General features: G+C 37.1%; 1 protein-coding gene across 6 annotated transcripts in view; it reads left to right on the top strand.

Annotated features, from left to right (window-relative positions):
• RNF145 (ring finger protein 145) overlaps positions 1-17937 on the top strand; it is a 70697-nt gene extending 52760 nt beyond the window's left edge. For 5 of the 6 annotated variants that reach the window (XM_019653976.1, XM_019653978.1, XM_019653974.1 and 2 more), the window contains 6 exons: positions 1591-1766; positions 5236-5376; positions 8766-8948; positions 12562-12709; positions 13683-14039; positions 16323-17937. In XM_019653976.1, coding sequence (XP_019509521.1) covers positions 1591-1766; positions 5236-5376; positions 8766-8948; positions 12562-12709; positions 13683-14039; positions 16323-16703 — 1386 coding nt within the window. In that variant the 3' untranslated portion in view covers positions 16704-17937. The remainder of the gene's footprint in view (positions 1-1590; positions 1767-5235; positions 5377-8765; positions 8949-12561; positions 12710-13682; positions 14040-16322) is intronic. The other variant, XM_019653973.1, reaches the window with a different exon arrangement.
• Positions 17938-21167: the final 3230 nt, after the last annotated feature.

Below are 21167 nucleotides of genomic sequence, written 5' to 3'. Positions count from 1 at the left end.
AAAGTGGATCTTCCAAAGAAGAGTTATTTTCTCTGTCTTCAAAAAGAGCCGCTTCCGGGGGGGAAGGGTTGTGGTTGTACACAGAGAAAGAAGGAGAAATTTAATTTTTCTTTTTTTCTTTTTTTTTTTTTCTTTTAATTCAATCTCATGGAGCCATCCTAGTTTGTAAGAAACTAAGATATTGTGTTAGTATCGATGGGATACTAACTGTTTATTTAATCACTTTAGGACAAAGCCTCCATTTTTCAATGTCATGTTTATTACTCTCTTGGTTGCCGTAAGATTCATGCATCACTAGGTGTCATAGTTGAAAATAAATTATAGGTTACGAAATTCATGACCTGGAAGGAATTCAATAGGCAAGAAATGAAAACTGGCAGGTGTTTTAGTGGTCTGTTTCTTGAATAGGAAGGAGGAAAAGTATGCTCTACCTCTCCATGATCAGTTTGCTGCTAATAATAATTTTGCAGCTAGTTGGGCAATTTCTTTTCCCCCCCGCAATCTTTTCTAGTTGGAGAAAGAGAGGTTAATCTTGACTAGATTTAGAAAAAAAGCATTTGATTGACAGATGAAAAAATAATTAATTTAAAATAACCAGCAAGTCAATGCTTCTCAACTTGATATTTAAAGATCCTTACCTCCCTAGAGAGAGGTACTAACCGAAAACCAGAGCAACTTGCGAGCCTATGTCTTTTCTTTTAAGATCATTATAGTTTACTGAAACATCCTGGTGTCACACTGAGAGCTCTAGCAAGACTGCCTAGGTTAGAGCAGTAGCCTCCTGGAGCAACCCTACTCTGGGTTACCAGGGTCTCCTCCCTGGCATAGTCACTCCAGAAACCTAGTTATATCTATGCTCTCAGATTGTGAGACTCACTCACATGAGAGATTGTTTTATAAACTGGGAAGCTAATTTACTGACTTAGAGTAGATCAATCAATAAACTTTTTAGGTGTGCCTTTTTATCCTGGTGTCAGTGCGCTTGGCAAACCAAACTGAGAAATGTTGCTTAATAAATACACAGAAACAAGGGGAATTGATTTGTCTGGGGGGAAACTTGTTAACTATCTTTGCTTCACGGTAGAGTAAACTTCTCCAGCGGTTATTCTGTCTCCCATCAAACTATTTTTCATATATGACATAAATAAACCCTGAAAAATTCTTCCTTTTACATTTCACTTTTTCCTAGTCCCTCGAGCAATATTGTATCATTCATGCTAGCCCCTATCCCTGATCATTTTGATTAGATACCAGTAAGTTTACCAAGTCTCCTGGTACTGCCTTTGATGTCATTTTACTCTGCACGTGACTGTATTGCGACTTCATCCCTGTTGACATGCCTATTAGGGAAGTTTTTACTGTTGCTATTTGATGAGTGCGTGTCAAGTGTTAATAATTACGCAAAATCAGTACATTTTTAAAAACATGCTATTTACTAACTATGTATAGAGGTAGTTTTGCCAGAATTTAGCTGAAACAGTCTTGCAATAAAAGCAGTTCTGTTTTTAAGTACTTTAGATTAAACTCTTAGGTTTGAAAGTGTTTACCAAAGTTATGCAAGATGTTTTCCTATCTTATTTTCTTGTTCAGGTGGTGGAGGTATACGGCCTTCTAGCCTTGGGAATGTCCCTGTGGAACCAACTGGTGGTGCCGGTACTTTTCATGGTTTTCTGGCTCGTCCTGTTTGCTCTTCAGATCTACTCCTATTTCAGCACTAGAGATCAGCCTGCATCACGTGAGAGGCTTCTCTTCCTTTTCCTGACAAGGTAATTAGAGCATCTGATACTAACTACATCTAACCTTAGGAAGAGAAAACGCGGATCTAGGAGTAGTGAGTTTTGCAAATTAACCCTTGTCAGTCATATTATAGTACTTCATATTTAATTAAGATAGGATTTTTAGTCAGTGGCTGCCAGGGTCTGGCAACGCAGGGAGGTACTAATATAATGTCTTCTACTTGGCTGCACTATGGACCAAAAGTGCAGAAAATGATTTGTGAGAAGATAACACGTTGTAAAAATAGTTTTTCAATTTCAAGTTAAATCATTGTGTCAGTAAAAGGAAAATATGTCACTAAAAATAACTGTCATGTATTGAGTATTTATATGCCAGCCACACTACCACACACTTTTCCTCATGCTTCCATCTTTACAGCAATCCGGAGAGATAGGTGCCTTTATTATCATTATCATTTGATAGCCGAGGACACTGTACCAAGAGTAACTTGCCCAGGTGCCACTGCTAAGAGAAGCAGCGCTAACACTGACACTGCAGGAGCTCAGAGCCATGACTTACCTGTGTGATTTCACGGTGCCCTGTTATTTTGAATGTTTTGCATCATTATTGAGATAGAGTCAAACGTGGTGAAATGAGTGCAGCATATAGTACTTTACTGTTTAACCCAAAGGGGTGCTAAGATTTAGTTTTTAAGATTTAGTTTAAAAGAAAAGCATCTTAGGTCATCAGAGTCCTTTTTCTACTTCGGTGTCTTTGCTGCGAGCTTGTGTTAGATCCACATTTGTCATTTTTTCACCTGCGTTTGAATCTCAAGCCCTCAGAATCGAGCACATGGGGACACATCATCATCCCCTGGCTCATTGTCACTTTAAAAGGCAAGAATGAAACTGTCCTCCTGGAAGGTAAATACAGGTGGACAAAAGTCTTGAGTTGTAGTTAAAGGAGCCGTTGCTTCTCAGCAGTCCAAAATGATGGAGCGCTCACTGCACACTCAGTGGTGGAGGGGTGACAAGTTTAAGGCAGACGCGTGGTCCTCAAGAAGCACGTTATTGGTTAAGACCGGAAATGTTATACAAAGTTCAGTATCAATAAAAACGTCATGTGGCAATATCTATTTTAGCAAAAAGGGAGAAGAAACTTATTGGTACTGAGTCAGCTTTTGTACTTTCTGTGAAAATAACAATTATTTAAGTAGCGTCTAAACATGCAATAAATTGATATCAAATACATTTCAGTGGCCACTTATTAAGTTTCACTGCTATTTACTTTTATGTACATATTGTGGAGGTTTTATGCAGAATTTTTAAACCCAAAAAGTAATTTAAAGAGAAAGAGAAAAAATCCTGTGATTAGAATAATAAGCTAAGTGTGGGACTGGGGTTGATGGTGTTTTAAACCAGATTTGTTATCAACATTATAAAGCACAGGCAGTAAGCTGTGAATGAATTTGGGCTTATTTACAACGTAAGAAAATAAGATTGAGATTTTTAGATGAGGCTTAGATATCTTACCAAACTAATTTTTTTCTCTATTCCTTTTTTATACATAGGATAAATTTCCCCTTCTTAAAATAAGAATGCTTTACTGTGGCTTTTAATATAGAAGTTCCCACATGGTTCTTTGCTTAACTTAAACACCCCTGAGAGTGTTGTTCTTTGACTTCTTGATGCTTTCCTGTGCCGGGTTGTATTTGTGTGTTGCCTTGCCAAAGAACAACTTATTTACAGGATGGAGTATTGCAAGTTTACCAGAATACCCAGACTAAACAAATGAACAAAAAGCACACACAAATTGAAAAACAAAAAGAAAGTTGTTTTGCAGCTATAAAATAGACTAAAATCAGTAAATTATCTCATTGAAAAGGGAGGGGAAGAAAATTTTTATAAGTTTCCCAAGCTCTTTCACTTCCCTAAAGCTAGGTTGAAACTTTTTGTTTTCTTGAGTATGCTGTCTTTTGAAAAATAGCACCACATTCTTTGCTAAAGTGAGACAAAAAGAAGGTGCTCCTTGGAAAAAGTAATTAAATTATACTGTTTGGGTGTAAAAGATTTCTCTAAATATAGAGACAAGAATATTATGGACCTTCAGTACAATTTTTAGATTTTTCCCAATGAGAATGAAGTAAAATTTTTAATATTATTTTCAGCCATGATTTTCCTATTTTTAAATTACCAGACAATTTGTTTAAACATGTTATTATGATTTCTCTGAGAAAAATGTCAGATATTTTAGAAATTAGATTTGTAGGAATGCCATAAAATTATTTATTCTTTTAGCTATCAACCACCAGAATTGATAGATATTTTGGTTCCTAACAGAAAACCAGACATTTTTTTTTTCATCATAATGTACATTTGTCTCCATAAAATTAGATATTTTCACATATTTCGCATAAAAAGTAACGTATAAGCAGTTGAGTAGGAAGGATAACTGTAGCAGAATCAGTGAGCTACATAGTGAAGGACAGGCATTGATTCGCCTGAATGAATTCCTCATCCATACAAATGATATTTTTCACTGAGATTCTAAAACTTAAGATATAGTGCTTTCAACATTTCTTAGATACTGTGTGAATGCTAAATCCAAACTATTGGTGCATAATATTATATATATTTGCAAAATATTGGGTTGTTGGAAAAGTCATGACGTATTTTTTCTGTCTTTCATTGCAAAAATGCGTCATGACTTTTCCGACAACCCAGTACTTGTTAATAAGTTAATATCTGATATGTTCAGTGAAGGTATTGAATATAATTTCATAAAATATGAAAATATTTCCAAGCTTTAGTATACAGTCTTGCAGTTCTCCTTGTAAGTGGTATTGATAGCAAACTTTTATGTTAAATATCAATATTAAAATTATTTTTAAATGATCTTGGGCTATATTCTTGGACATTCTTTTGAAACTGCACTTATTTAAATCTAAATTAAATTAATTTTAAAGCATCAACAATTTGGAAGATAATTGTTGTAGTGAGAGGAGGTGGGGGCCTGCAAAGCTAACATGGGCCCTGCCTGGTTAGCAGTAGGGTCACATAATGAATGTCAGCAAGTTACCACATTAGCAATACAGTCTGAACAGTTTGAAAAGCCAACATTTTTCAGAAGGAACAAAGGATAACTACACATTTCTTTGGAATATTATCGTCATGTTAATTATATGTTTCTTAAGATTTGAACAAGATTTAAGCCCTTAAGAGTGTTTAGAAGATAGATGATGCATTTGAAGGAGATGCTAGATAAATAAAAATAAAGATGACTTTGTTCCAGATATGGTGCTATATACTGAATATTATGCCAAAGGGATAGAAAAATGTAGATTAGGGTAATAATAAGAAGAATGGACTTAAATTAGAGTGGTTAGGAGATTTCATCTCAAATTTTGGTTTGGGGTATTTTAATTAATGAGGATTGGATCAACTTTGGTGAGTATTTAAAAACTTCACATTTTTATTCTAAATAGAAAATTTTTATCAATATTTTCCCCCTTTTTTCTAGTATTGCTGAATGCTGCAGCACTCCTTACTCTCTTTTGGGTTTGGTCTTCACGGTTTCTTTCGTTGCCTTGGGTGTTCTCACACTCTGCAAATTTTACTTGCAAGGTTATCGAGCTTTCATGAATGACCCTGCCATGAATCGGTAAGTTCTTTACTCTGAAGATCTCTAGAAACTTAAATCTTATATACAGAGGGTGCCCAAAAAAATGTATACACATTTTAAGAAAGGAAAAAACTGTTAATATATGCCAATAACAAAAGATGAATACAAGTCACGTTTGACTTCTGCAGTTACAAAAGGTGCTCAAAGTGGTTACTATCAGCGGCCAGACATTTCTGATTATGACGAACCACTGCTTGAGCGACATTGACCAAAGTGTTAACATCAATTATAATGTGTATACAGTTATTTAGCACCCTCAGTATAACTTGAAGAAGTAATGATAAATTTTTTTGTTGATGAATTTTAGAGGAAATGGAATTTTGTGGAGTTATGTTTTTTTGTTTTTATTTTTTATTTCTGGAATGGTTGCAACATTTGGATTAGAGTACTATGAAAAAAATAATTAAATTCCCATGTATAAAAGATGTATTTTTATTCTATGTACATAGCAATGCATACTGTACACTTTCCTTTCCTAGATTTATTTAAGAGATTTTTTGATAGCTTTTTTTCCCCCCCTATTTGAAGTGTAGCCTTATTGAAATAAGATTTCTGTATTTGGTACTTCTTAAGTATCAAATTGAAGTTTCAAAGACTGCATTACTGAGAATGCAAAATAGTTAATCTAGTGGTGGTTAGATCACTAGGATCAGGTGTTGGGAAACCCTGTTTCTAGAACTTGTCATGATTTTTGTTATCTTAATATAGGAGTTTCATTTATATAAGTTCATTTATACAACCTCTTCTTAAAGTCTTTAAATTTTATGAAATATTGCAGAATTAGTAGATGGTGAATACTTCGTAAATTGGGGGAAAATATTTTTTTTGGTGTTTGTATTATTATTTTTTTAAGACAAAAAACTTAAAAACCCATGGTCCATAATCTTCCGGACAGTCCCAGCTAACACCTTTGTAATGGAAAAAAGGGGCAGGGGCAAGAAAAAAAATAATTCATGTATAAGTTCACAAAATTCATACCATTCAAAAGTACAAAATAAAAAGTGACAACTTCCAGGCCAGCCGAGTGGCACAATGGTTAAGAACTGGCTTGGAACGCCAGAGGGCCCCGGTTCAGATCCCACATATGAGGGCCAGTGACACTGCCCTCTACAGCTAAGATGCTGAACAACAGCTCAACCTGGAGCTGGGCTGCTGTGAGTCGTGGGCAACGGCGTAGGCTGCAGCCCCTGCTGCAGTGAGTTGCCATGGGCTACCGTGTGTAGCCAGCAGCCAGCGTGAGCGGCCAGCAGCCGCTGTGAGCGGCTGTCCAGAAGCCGGCGACTGATCTGCCTCGCCCAGGAAGAGCGCAATGATGGTGCCAACTTGGGCCAGTGAAGCAATGTCCTCCACAACTAGACTGAAGAACAAAACGACAGCAACTTGTCTGTTCCCCTTCCCCCAATTCCCCAGCACTGTTCCCATCCCCCCAATTCCCCAATTGAAAAAAAAAAAAGTGACAACTTCCTTCCCCTACTTCCCATTTCCTTTCCCCAAAGGTAACAGCTGTAAATGGTTATTTTAAATTTTGTTTTTTCTTTTTTGTATTCTCCCACTCTTACCCATTTAAAAAAATTTTTTTCAATTACAGTTGACAGACAATATTATATTAGTTTCAGGTGTACAGCATAGTAATTAGACGTTTATATAGTTTAGGAAGTGATCACCTGACAAGCCTAGTAGCCACCTGACACCATGCATAGTTAATAAAATATCATTGACTATGTTCCTTCTGCTGTGACTATTTTAACATTTCTAATAGGGAAAAATGCATATATATTTACCTTTATGGTTCATTGCTGCATACTATGCACACTGTTGTGCACCTTGTTTTTTCATTTAATATATTTTAGATAGTTTTTTTGTTTTTTTATGTCAACACATACAGATACATCTCATTCTTTTTGATGAAAGCATAGTGTTCCAAAATATGGGTTTATCTCTTTGTTGTTTTCTTGCTGTTAAAAAAGAGTGCTGTTATGAGTATCTTTATATACCTCTATCTTTTTTTAAACCCTTAATTAGGAACATTTCAAACTACGTTGAGAGAATAGTAAAATGAACCCCATGTACCTGTCACTGTCAGCCATCTCCAATAATCGGGCCAGTCTCGTGTCGTGTGTGTCCCATCAACCCCACCTACATTGTTCCCTCCCCCATAATCCCCTGGCTGCATTTGTTTGGCACAAATCCCAGTTACAATATCATTTTACCCATAAATATTTCAGCCTATAAATCTTTTGAAAAAACATAATTGCAATAGAATGTTGACGCTTAGTAAAAGAAGAATATTCCTTGACATCAAATCCCCAGTTGGTGTTCAAATTTCCCGAATTATCTACATTTTTGAAAACATTTTGTTTGCTCAGTTCAAGATCCAAGTAAGACTCATATTTCAATTGGTTGATATGTCTCTTAAGTCTCTTAATATTTGTTGAAGACACCAGCTTGTCTTTGTTTTTTAAACAAACACCGCTTTGTTTTTTAAGAGTCTGCGTTTTGCTGATTGTATCCCCATAGAACATGTTTCATTATTCACTGCATTTTCTCTGATCCATATATGTTAACTTTTGCAGTACATCCGTAGGGTAAATTATTATCAGTAAGTTTATTGACTTGAAGGGTATGTATATTTTAAATTCATTAGCAAGTTTTTCTTCACAAAGGTTTTATCTGTTTATATCTCAACATTAGTCTGCTCATTTTTTCTCACATTCCTCGTCAGTACTTAGGTCAACAAACTGAAATATTTGCTAATTTGTGGTTTTGAAAACTATACCTATCCTTTGCTCATTTCTCATTTATTTGTGAGAGTTCTTTATAATTCAAGTCAATAGAATAAAAGGTCTTAGGATTTTGTATATAGTTTCCATATGGATATTGAATTTCAAAAAAAAATTTTATTTGTGTCTTCTGATTTTTATGGACTTTATGTCTTTTGGTAATTGTGGTATGTTTAAAGAGATGTTTCCTACTTCAAGATTGCAAAGACATTCACCTATGGTTTTATCTTTTATAATTATAATATAGCTCATGATGTAAATATGTATAATTCAGTGGGTATCTAAGAATGGTCGAGGTACGTGTATGTGGCTCATTAGCAAAGCTCGTTAGAACACCTTTATCTTTAGAAGTGCTTTTTTCCTCTGCATGGTATTCTAAAATAATAACTATTATGTTTTTCATATGTAGTAATATATTATGACTGTATAGTATTGCATTGATGTTATAATGATAAGTTAATATTCTGATCAGGTATTTTTCATCTTAAATATGTAACAACAGTCTAAACATTTAGATTATTTTCTGTTGGAATTAAATGACATCCTGATTATTGTTTGTTTGTTTTTTTGAAAACGTATGCTTTGTAGGGGCATGACAGAAGGAGTTACGCTGTTAATCCTGGCAGTGCAGACTGGTCTAATAGAACTACAGGTTGTTCACCGGGCATTCCTGCTCAGTATTATCCTTTTCATTGTCGTAGCTTCTATCCTACAGTCTATGTTAGAGATTGCAGACCCTATTGTTTTGGCGCTGGGAGCATCTAGAGACAAGTAAGAAACTTCCTAAAAGAAATTTTTGTAATATTCTTTACATGAGTTTGTTGTCTGAAGATTTAGATAATGTGTAGAGGCAGAAAATGGATGAATAATTGGTATTATATTTTATTTTTCTGCTTTTTTCTCTCAAGATTCCTACACTTAGAAGTCACATCCAAGGCCATGTAATTACAAATCAACTTCTTCAGAGAAATTTAATACATTTTAAAATTAAGGCTGCAGAGTTTAAAATTTAGTCCAGTAAATATAGCAAATAATATATAATTTTATTCTGTGTAATGCTAAAGGAGAGAAAGCATTGAGAGAAAGTAAATGAAAGAAAAAATAAAGACTATCAGGCAGTCATAAAGATAGACATTTATGGAGTAACAGCCTCATCTGATGGCCTTTTAGACAGCTGCAACTTACTTATAATAGGAATTATTTACACTTTATGGCACCAGATAAAATTTATAGCTGGATTCACATTCATATTATAAGAAATTTTCTCAAGGAAAAACTCAAATTATTATTTAGTTGTTTAAAATTCTATTTTGGCTTATTGTACTGTATACAAGGACATTCAATAAGGAGTTGCTTCATAGTCAGTGCCACTATTTTTTTTCAGCATCTACCTACATTCTGATTATTGATTATCAAAATACCTGCATTAATTGCTTCATTGGTAGTGTTTAATGAGGGGCAGGTAGTCTTTTGGGAGATAGAATTTTGACAGCAGATTTTAAAAAGCATTCCAAATCAGCATTTTAATTATAGTTCATTAGATTTATCTTTCTATCGCCAGATAAGAGATTCTTCCAGAGTTTCTTAAAAGCATTTACAATGGTGAACTCAGTGGTGAACTCAGTTAATAATAGCCACTTAAATTGAGTTGTTTTTGACTTAAGTACAATTACTATTTTGTCATCTCTGGTACTGTTGTCCTTTAATATTAATAATTATAGTAATTAGTTTAGCATATATTAATAAGATTAATGTAATACCATAGGAAGTTTGGAAAAGAAAGAAAAAATACAGAATTCCATGGCCATAAGATTTTTATTGAATTTTAACCACCTAAATAAGGATATTATGGATATATATGTTTGTGTGTATGTAATACGAAAATTAGACATAAGTTTAAAACTTCACATAATGTATATACTTTTCTCTGTGTGTGTATAAATGTGTGTATATGTAAATATATACCCACTTCATATAAATAGGTAGCTTAATTTTGAAAAATACATTTAAAGTTTTAAGGCAAATTGCCCTATTGAAGAAAATGATTTATAATTTATCACCTAAATATAGTATAACTACTGTTACAGTAATTCCTCCCTGCCTGCCTTTCTTTAAAAAAATAAAGTTTTGGATCTCAAAGCAGAGCTGACAGGTTTATTTTTGTCCCTTAACTTCTGATAATAGAAATGTTTGGCAAAGTAATGTGAAACACTTTCTAAAAGTCCCTAGCTTTAATTTTTACCATAATGATAATTCACTTTCTTCTCTGAATTACCTATTATAGAGTCCCTCATAGTATAGCATTTAACTTAGTGTGGTTTTTTTCCTCCCTCCTCTTTTTCTTCTTGAGATGCTTTGCATAGATTCTAGAACATATTACAGATACTGATATTTAATTAAAACAGCTTAATTTTGTTGCCAACATGAGCTTTAAACTATTTTGATTAAAATACACGTTTCCTCATAATTATTTTTAAATAATCTGTTCATGTTTTATAGGAAATCATTAAATAATAATTTTAAGTCTTGCTGTTCTGTTTACATAGATTGTAATTTTGTTCTGAAGTGAGGGGAAAGCTGTTTTGCGCTCATGCTGATTTCTTTCTAGATCATTGTGTTAAAAAATTATTCCAACTTTGGCTTTTATTTACCCAGGAAATGGAAGTATCTAGGTTTTTTTTTTAATCCTCAGTGGAGGTAATAAGGCCCTGCATCATCTATTTGCGTATAAATTGGTTACATAAAGTAAAGAATTATATAAGTAAACTTGTAGTGGGTTGGAAATCACCCCTTTTTTTCTACTGCACACACAGATTTTTCAAAGCTCTGCTTAAGGTAGTTGTCGAGAGGGGTTTTTGTATATTTATCTTTTAGAAGTTGGTATGCAATCTCTTAAATTGGAGTACATTTAAAGAATGATCTATTAGAATATTACAGTGTATGAGGAGGTAAACAAAAGAAAAAAATTATGTTCCTTCTCCTTTTGCCATATCTAGCCTAGGGGTCTCCTCCTGTGTGTGTTTTCCATTATTGACAACAAGTAGGGTTCAAGTGGAATCAGAAACTGAAATCTAAGTAATCTTTTGATTTGTTGCATGTCTTAAAAATACAAAGTTAGACATGTAACTATTGCCCTGTGAAATAACCAGAATAACTTTTGTCCTGCCTACATCATAGGGTTTTGCACCTGGGTGGAGAGATAAGAAAAGGTAGGAATAGATGGAAAATAATTTGAAAAATATCAAGCAGAAGTAAACATTCAGGTTTTATTTGGCACTTCAAATGAGCCTTTGTGCTTAGGATCCGGACTGTATGAAGGAGTCATTCTTTTTTCAAGGAGTTTAAATTTGGGTGATAAGACTTTTAACACACATACACACACACATATACACACATACACACACATATACACATATATGTCATGTAAACATAGTATATAATATTTAAAATACATATATAAATATCTATATAATTGAAATAATACTGCAATTTAGTGTATGATTGGTTGGTACAGGTGTTACGAATTCTGAGAGGGTAGGTGATTCCTGGAGAAAAGATTTATATACCTGTATAAATATATTTGTTTAGCTTGAGCTAGCTTAAAGGGTTTACAGAAAGAGAGTGTGGAGTGGAGGCTTGTTTTTTTTCTGGGAGGACAGTTAATTAACTAACCATACTAGCTTATAGTGAGAAACAGATGTTGACAAGTTTGGACCAGAAAATTGGGAGTGGAGGTCCTTACATACCAGGCTAGGAAGTTTAGAGAAGGTGTTGACAATATGACGCTAGTAGAGCTTTAGGAAGAGTAATCTGGCTGGCGGTGTCCATGATAGGTCAGGGGCTGGGAGAAGAGGACCAGCTAGTGGTTCTTACAACGGAGTGGTTCATAGCGTTTCCCCCAACCTCAACTGATCTGAGTAAGGATGAATAGACCACCTCATCAGAGAGCTTCCTCTTAATGATGAACTGCACTCACAGGAGCAGATGTTTTCATCACAGGGTGGAGCAGATGTGGAGAGGATGGCATATGACTTAAGAACACAGTTACTGTTAAAATGGTTAAGGTTTAATGCTACAAAAGCCTGAAATTGCTTTGAAAGCATTTGGATTGGGAATGAAACTGAAAGCAAACTATTGAGAAACAAAAGAATTGATGGTATTTGGCAGTTGACTGAATGTGGAGACTAAGAGAAAAGGAATGAGCCAGATGGCTTTGAAGGCCTAAGCCTGCGGTGTGACTTGCCCTAAAATGTAGGGACTGGCTGAAGAAGGGTGCGCAGTACAGTATTTGTGACATTTAAGCATGACACAGGACCTATTAGTCGTTAATGTAATTGTACTACTAGGTGACAGACACTTTAAAAGAATCCTTTGCTTTCTCTAGGAGTTTATGGAAACACTTCCGTGCTGTGAGCCTTTGTTTATTTTTGCTGATATTCCCCGCATATATGGCTTATATGATTTGCCAGTTTTTCCACATGGATTTTTGGCTTCTTATCATTATATCTAGCAGCATTCTCACCTCTCTTCAGGTAAGCCTCGGAGGATGAATTAACTTCATATAATAACTGATTTTCTTATTTTTCCTTCTAGCAAAGCAATTAAACTTTTTCAAGATTAATTATTATAAGTGGCCTATTTAGGTGTACTTTCCACCCCCTTTACTAGAACACATTACATTTATTTGAGCATAGGAGTTAGAAAGTAGGTTATTAAAATACTAGACCTGTCTATGTCCCTATTTTATTTTCTATCAAGGTAATTAAACTTTGCAGTTTCTTCTTTTCAGAATGGTATGATACAGACATCTAAGTAATTATAAAATATTAAAAGATTTTAGCGCTAATTCGGAGCACAAATTTTTAGTATATACCCACTCAAAAATATCCATGGGTTTATGATGTGTGTGTATGTGTATATATAGGTATATACACATTCATACATACATATGACATATTTGTGTATTATAGACACAATATGTATATAACACACACACACACACACACACACACACACACACACACGCAAACGCAAACACACGCACCCCATATTGACCTGGAAATGAAAAGCTTATTGGACCTTAAAGGTCCATCTTTGCTGCCTGATTAGTAAGAAGTAAAAACAAATATAGTACTGGCAATAAAGACTTATTCATTGTCCGTGTAGAAGTCCAAGTTTCCTTTCAAGTTGAGGAACAAGTGTGACTACAGAATTAGGAAAATTCAGGTAGAATTTTGGCAACCTAGGGAATAAGAGGAAGGGATGAGACAGAGAAAACTAATTACTAATCAGAATCTTTTAGGGAAGTGATGTCTCAAAGCATGGCTTCTCGGTTTCTAATACCTGGATTACTGAGATCGCCCCCATTTTAGTTGCATCATTGTCTCTCCTACATATTAATATGATATCCTAAAAGTATTAGCAGTGTGTTATTGTTTAAAGTCTATGAAAAACCTTTCTTTGTGATCATAGTTTTAATATATGTGCTTTTTTTTTTTTTTACAGGTACTGGGAACACTTTTTATTTATGTTTTATTTATGGTTGAGGAATTCAGAAAAGAGCCGGTGGAAAACATGGATGATGTAATCTACTACGTGAACGGCACTTACCGCCTGCTGGAGTTCCTCGTGGCCCTCTGCGTGGTGGCCTACGGCGTCTCCGAGACCATCTTTGGAGAATGGACAGTCATGGGCTCAATGATCATCTTCATCCATTCCTACTATAATGTGTGGCTTCGGGCCCAGCTGGGGTGGAAGAGCTTCCTTCTCCGCAGGGATGCCGTCAATAAGATTAAATCATTACCCCTCGCTACGAAAGAGCAGCTTGAGAAACACAATGATATTTGTGCCATCTGTTATCAGGTAACTCGCACAGTAAGAATCCATTTGGGTGGGTCATACGATGTATCCCTTGGGACTTCAACCACATTAACCAGGTTCAAGTTAAATTTCTAGGCAGAATTACTTCCTGGGTGCAAAGAACGTGGGCCTCAGAAACTAGTAGACCTGATAAAAATATTTCCAATTTTATTTCTAAATTAAGTTTTTAATTTAGTCCCTCAAATTCTAATGTATTGTTATTTTTAACATTGCTCACCCATAAACAAAGGAAAAACAGGTCAGGTCGTATTTTATATTTTACTCCTGAATATAATTACACACACACACACACACACACACACACACACATATATATATATGTATATATATGCACTATCAAATATATACTAGCAATCAGGAGTCAGCAACTTCTGAAAAGTGGTGTGCCAAGTTTCTGGCTCTTTCCCTTCTGGTATTCCCAAGGTGGGGAAGAAGTATTTGTTTACTTGATGTAGGTGGAGAGAGCATGTGCCCACCTGTGGGCTGATGGATATGTGAGATGGGGTGCGGAGAGGTATGGTAGAGGCAGCCAGCTGGTGGACCATTGCAGTTGGGCTAATGGCATCTGTGGCATATGTGTCATATATAGCTGATGATTGCCTTTTATTACAGATTGAAAGATGGCATTTAAATCAGCTTCAAAATAGAACAACAACAAAAACTAGGTTGAGCGTTTAGTCACCAGTCACCTGTGCAGGGGGGTGGTTGCGTAGCAGCTTTCACAGCTAAACTACTCACTGTTGGAAGTGTGGACAGAAATTACGGCAACAGCAGAACCTGTTCCTTTCGAGTCACTCTCGGAGTGTGGGCTGGTGGAATAAAGCTGTAGATAGTGGCAGTGTGTATACAGTGGGTGCCCTTCCTCCAAGGCTGCTTTACAGTTTCCATAGCATGTGTGTGTATGTGTGTGTTTAGGACTATCTGGAAGCAGCATTTTTTCTAAGAGTCAACTGCAACTATAACTTTTTATTGTTATTAGAACATGCTTTTGGGTACTAGCAAAATAATGCTTTCCAGGTGGTTGTCGCGTATGAGGGGACTGAGGTGTAATGTAGGTTCCCTCAAGTTAAGGGGCCATCATTTTAGTTCTGGCTCCTTGGTGCCCGGTACCTCGTTGTACGCAGGGCAAAGCGCAGCAAAGACAGATTCAGGGAACATCAGCCTCAGCACATATGTCTGAGTATATTCTCTCTCTGGAATTTCAGAGTCCTCTTTTTTGTGTTTCCTGTTGTCACATCACTTTTTTTGAGGTGCTCGAACTACCTGCTAATACCACACAAAAAATGGCAGTCAAAATGCTTAGCTTCTCAGCTGGCTGCTTGTCCTTGGATGGCTTTCTGCTTAAAGGTTGACCTCAGGTCTTACCAGCTCTTGGCAAGGAATTTCTGCAATAGCCACAGCTCCCTGTTTGGGGACTTCAAACACAATTAGTGGTCAATTCACCAAATGTGTGTTCTTAAATTTAAACTTCATGTCCTCAGCCTTCCCTCCCCAAATATATCTGAAGCAAGAATATTAATGCAAAGTAAACCACCTCATATTCCAGTGGTTATTGAACTTGAGTGTGCATACAAGTCACAGGGGTGGCTTGCTGTAACTACAGATTTTGCCATCTTCAGCTTCCCGGTTCAGTAGGTCTGGGGTGGCCCAAGAATGTGCACGGTTACCGAACACTCCAGGTGATTCCAATGCAAGGTGAGAAACACTGGCTTCTACAGACCATGTCTTGAAAACCGGCTGTGTACCTTGTCCCCAATGAATTGCCACTTCCTTGCCAATGCCCTGGTGTTATGTGGCTGATTTTGTGTCCTTGCTGATAATCTCATCATGGAATAATCTATTCAGCTATGTTGAAGCATGACTGGAAAAGTCCTGTCTTCATCAGATTTTGTGAGTTCTCATTGCACTCATGCCACACTGATGGAGACCCAGTCATCATGCTCTACAGTCGTGTAACCCTCGTGTTACACACAAGGCAAAACCCAGTTATGGTCGTTTCTTCCTCGTTTTTGGTTTTTACTTATTTTTTAAAATTATTTAGCCAGTGGTTCTTGCATTATTTGTATAAAGGGGTCTCTGATGACAAGAGCAATATGACTAAAACATTACTAAAATATAAAATGAGTTTCATTCTAGGGTCTGTATTACAAATTTTCTGTGAGGAGTTTGTGGGAAAGAAATCTTGCAGCTATTGCTTTTGGGGGCAGCAGCAAAGATTTTAGATAATAGACACTTACGAGATATCTTTTTTTTCCTCCTTTTTAGGACATGAAATCTGCTGTGATCACGCCTTGCAGCCATTTCTTCCATGCAGGCTGTCTCAAGAAATGGCTGTATGTCCAGGAGACCTGCCCTCTGTGCCACTGCCACCTCAAAAACTCCTCCCAGCTTCCAGGGTTAGGGACTGAGCCCGTTCCACAACCTCATGCTAGAGCTGAGCAAAATGTCGCACTTCAGGAAGGTACTGAACCCCCAGCTCAAGAGTGTCCTCGAGGGACTGGGATGCAAGACGGTTCTAGGGACAATAATGAGTGCACTGCCAGCAGATCAGATAGCCAGGAAGGGACTTGTGAGCCCAAGGAATGTCCTTCTTGTGCAAAAGATGGAGCCGTTGAGGTCAGCCCAGAAGAAAAGCAGCAGGAGTAACGCTGTGGTACCCTGGAAGGGAAGTTAGCCCCCAGTGGAATCTGTGCTCAGATTCGAGGAATGAGTGTATGAGGTGAGTAGGTAGGAAAGTTGACATTCCGAGGATCTCATCCAGAAGTGCTGTCAGTGGAGACCACCTGCTTTCATGCCCTTGACACCGTGGGAGACATTTTGCAATGTATGCTAATCAAAATGTATTTATATATCCTATGCTGATGTTTTGTAGAGGTTTGCCAAGGAAATTCAACCTCAGCAACTTCAGAACTGCCCCTGGTATGTGAGGGATAAGGAAAATCAGACGTGAGTGTGTGAAAGGGGCTAAAGAAAGGCGGCTAACGAGCGTAGGACGATATGGGAAGGGGCAGGCGGAAGGGGAACTGCCCTTTCACTTCTGTGGGACAGACCATTCCTGTTAGAGGATGAGTAGCGACCAGCGCCTTTCTCCACCCCTTCCCTCAGTTAGTTGGCTCTCAGGCTGGTGGTTTTTGAGTTTTGTACAGCACTCATGGAAATCAAAGATGTCAAAGCGTCGATTGTATTCAGAGATTGAAGCACGCTCAAACGTCGTATGTGCTTTAGGGGAGGGGTGGGTGGGCACCTGGGCCTTGCGGGTACATTCACGGAATCTGAGACTCTTAAACTTTCTGATGGAGTCTTCAATATTTTGATGTATATGAGACTTTTGTTAATATTTGTATACTGTGTTGGCTGTGTGAAGTAACCTAAAGCTCTAATGAATACTTTGGAGTCCACGTTAGTGTAGGAGACCAAAGTGGGAAGGGCTTTAGGGCACTGATAAAGGCCCGTGTACCTTTCAATCCTGTGTAATGTTTAATTTCTGCAACTGAATCAAAACAGTGTTAAATTATGGCAATATTTGCACTTGGGGAATGAATACATAACTGTATGATCACACTCTGCAAATGCCACTTTTAAAGCTGTTAATAGACTTTGCACCTTTTCTTTGACGAGGATGTGTCTTATTTAAATTTTTACATTCATCATGGCTACAGGTAGAACTGGGGTGGGGGGTGGGGGGTGTAATTTTTTTATGGGATTTTTGATATGAAAAGAAACTAGTCATTTATTTATACAATAGGCTTGGCTCCAAAAGTGTTTTTCAGACTTGGTATTCCTAATGTGGGATGTGACTTTATTTTATTTTTAGTAGCAAATTTGGATGTAGACTGACAGACATAGCTGAATGTCTTAATAAATTTAAATTTGAAGATAACTATGTTTTCTTTCTGTGATTATTATTGTTATAAAATGTTTTGTTGAAATTCTGTTCTTAGGAGGTTTTTTTTTTTTTTAAATCCATCTGGGCTCTGTATATCTTGGACCTTGTCAGAAATGCCCTGTAGATGACAAGACATTTTGATTGGAAAGGGCCAGTCCTGTGAAGTCTTCTACACCAGTGATAGCAGGCCCAGCTCTGCATCAGAAGCATCTGGGGAGCTTTTTTAAAAATTACACTTTTTTGAACCCCACTTCAGACCTACTGAATCAGCTTTTGGGGGATGCCTAAGAATGTGCATTTCAGAGCTTCTTGGGTGATTTCACCCAACTGGACTGACACCAGGACAATTTTACATTTAGAAAAGAAATGGCCCCAGTAGAATTTCTCCCCAGGTGAAGCTGGAGGTTTCCCACCATCCTGGTGAGTCAGGTTAGGCACAAAACAGCGGATGGCTCCCTCTAGCGGTAGGCCTTTCAAAGACCTAGCAGCGACCTCTGATATAAAAAACAGATTTTCAGCCTTTGTGTAAAAGGTACAGGTTTGAATATTAAACTTGGGTGCCTTGTTTAAAGGCATAAAATTGCAGACAGTGGCATAAAATTGCAGACAAAGTGGCATAAAACTGCAGATAAAGTAGAAATCATTTATGGCATGGTGAACTTAGCCAACCTTTAGTATTGTTTGTACTTCTGACAAAAGCACTCATATAGACTAAGGAAAAGTACTCAGATGTTTTAATAAAAGTAGAGACTTCTTTGGCATCAAGTTTCACTTATACACTTTTTTTGCCTTCTAGTGGGAAAGAGACCCCAGCTCTACTTAGCAAGTCTGGTGGGAAAATGACACTACCAGTGTGCATCCTTTTGTTTCAGTCGAGAGCTATCGTGTGTTGTAGTAACGGCCAAGGTTTACATGTCACACACGTTGCGTATGTGTCTGTTTGCAGGTTGGCAGGCGTGCTCCATGCAGTGCAGACACCCAGGGGTCTAGGCTGATGGAACAACCCCTGAAACTTCTGAGGGTCTTGGCAAAGAGAAAGGGCTCTAGAAGGCTGTACGTTAGCAATGGCGAGCTCCTGCCAGCAGGGGGGTGCATATCTGTTCCATTCACCGCCCTGTGGCCAGAGCTGTGGCCCCACCAGCACAGGAGGATGCGGAAGTTCAGCCTTTCTTCTGTGGCCTGGAAAGAGAACATACTAGCAGTGCTGATGACTGCCACGCCTCAGTTGAAGAAACACTTAATTTTATTTACACATTAATCAAAATTTGGGCGCACAGCTGTGAATGGTTCAAAGTACACCAGTTCAGAACCTCTGACTTAATTTGTTCCTTGTTGTTATATGCTGGGATGGCAGCATTGTATAATGCCATCTGTCTTTCACATTTCTGTTTTTCAGCCATTTTTGTAATAGTTTCCAACACACTGCCAAACTTTTGACCTGAGAAGAGCACATCAAGTTTAACTACCTCATTTGTGCTACTAAAGAGAAAACAAACAAAAAAAATGTAGATTTCCCTTCTATTATACTTGATCAAATTAAGTGAGAAACTCATATCCCTTATGGTCCCCTTTTAGGTGACTTTTCTTGTGCACTTGAAATGATTTCCACTATTTTTCAGACTATATATTTTCACCCACGATCACTTTTCTCTTGAAAACTTTTTATCATCTTATGAACTTTGACACCAAACTTAATACAAAACAATCTAAGCCCTCATGCTAGTTAGCAACACATATTTCCAGTTGGTGGTGGTTTTCATTTTATAAAACTTGTTCTAGTGATATAAATCTTGCAGTTTGCCCAACACGTCTCTAGAGGTCTGATTTTTCAAGCATTGGGCTGAACATGAGGCTTCCTGAGGTCCTTCAATAAGACTTCTGTGTTTCCTCTGAAGTATGTCGTGTTTTCATGAGCATTTTACATCGACACCGCTTTCCTGAAAGATTTTAACATGTCAGATTGTGAATGTCATTGGTTAATAGAGAAGGAAAAATTTTGTAGTTTCTAAATTTAAAAGGGAGGGCTTTGTCCATGATTGTGGTAATTTAAGTATTAATAAGTTGTGTGCCAATTTTGGAAAAAAACCAAAACACCTTTAAGAAACAAGTTTTACACTCTAGTTGTTTCCACTCTGGCTTTCATAAACATAAGAGATTTTAAATAGGTTCTAGATTTGAAGAAAGGTTTTAGAATTATGTCAAGTTGAAAGTAGGCGTTATTATAAGGTTTTATTTTTTTTTAATGCCATTTGATTTTTCAAAATACCCGACAACCCAGTGCATTCCAGTTTTGTAACTCGTCGGCGAAGGAACATGTGTTTCTCCCACCTTTGAAGATAGAGAATGCTATGACACTGAACAATAGGGATACATCTATAGGTAGTACCTGCTTAGAAAATAATAAATAGTAGGAACTGCTTATGGAACCAACCATTCTTGGGGGGAGGGGCCACTCAGAAAACTACTTCCTTTCTCTCCTCCAGCAGACACGACTTTCGGTTGCAGTATGTAGACATGGTTAAGAGTCAAGATAGGACTTTCCTAGTGAAGACAGAAACCCCTGCTCATCTGGCACCCTCCTCACTTGCCTCGCACTTACCAACAGTGAGGCTGGTGTTCTCTTTCTAATCTATTCTTTTTATGAATGTTGGCAGTTTGACCCTTCATTTTTCTTTCTATTCTTAATAGATAGAAGCAACTCCTTGGTTTTGTATTGTTTTATATGTTCTAAGGTAAGGCAGTATGGCTTCTGACTTCCTGGAAATAATAATCTCCATAAATGTAAAAGAAATTCTGAGCCAGCTCTAGATGAACTGTTCTCTTACTTTCCAAATGAGAACTTGCCAAACTGAAGTCATTTCTCTGAGTGGCATCAAGCCTGCTCGTTTCCTTTGACAATCCTTTATGAGTCCCCTTGGATTCAGGGGAACAGGCAGTAGGAGCGGGGAGAGGGGCCTTGACTACAAAAGCAGGATCTCGGAGCTATAAATTTTACTCCCTTTCAAGCTGTGTGATCCTTGGCTAACCTTTGTTTTTCTGGGCTTCAGCCTCATCTGTAAAAGTGATCTCCAAGGTATTATTCTGTTCTTAAGATTTTGTGCATCTGGATTCATCTTCACCATGGACTAGGTGATGAGCCTCATATATATTTTTATGTGTTATGCAAATATTACACTTAGCTATGGTTTGGTTTACCGCTGGGTTCCCAGCACCTGGCACAGGGC

The sequence above is a fragment of the Hipposideros armiger genome, unplaced genomic scaffold (assembly GCF_001890085.2).
Source record: "Hipposideros armiger isolate ML-2016 unplaced genomic scaffold, ASM189008v1 scaffold_211, whole genome shotgun sequence".
Taxonomy (NCBI): domain Eukaryota; kingdom Metazoa; phylum Chordata; class Mammalia; order Chiroptera; family Hipposideridae; genus Hipposideros; species Hipposideros armiger.
Note: the sequence above shows the minus strand (reverse complement) of the source record. Positions and strands in the feature narration are given on the sequence as shown.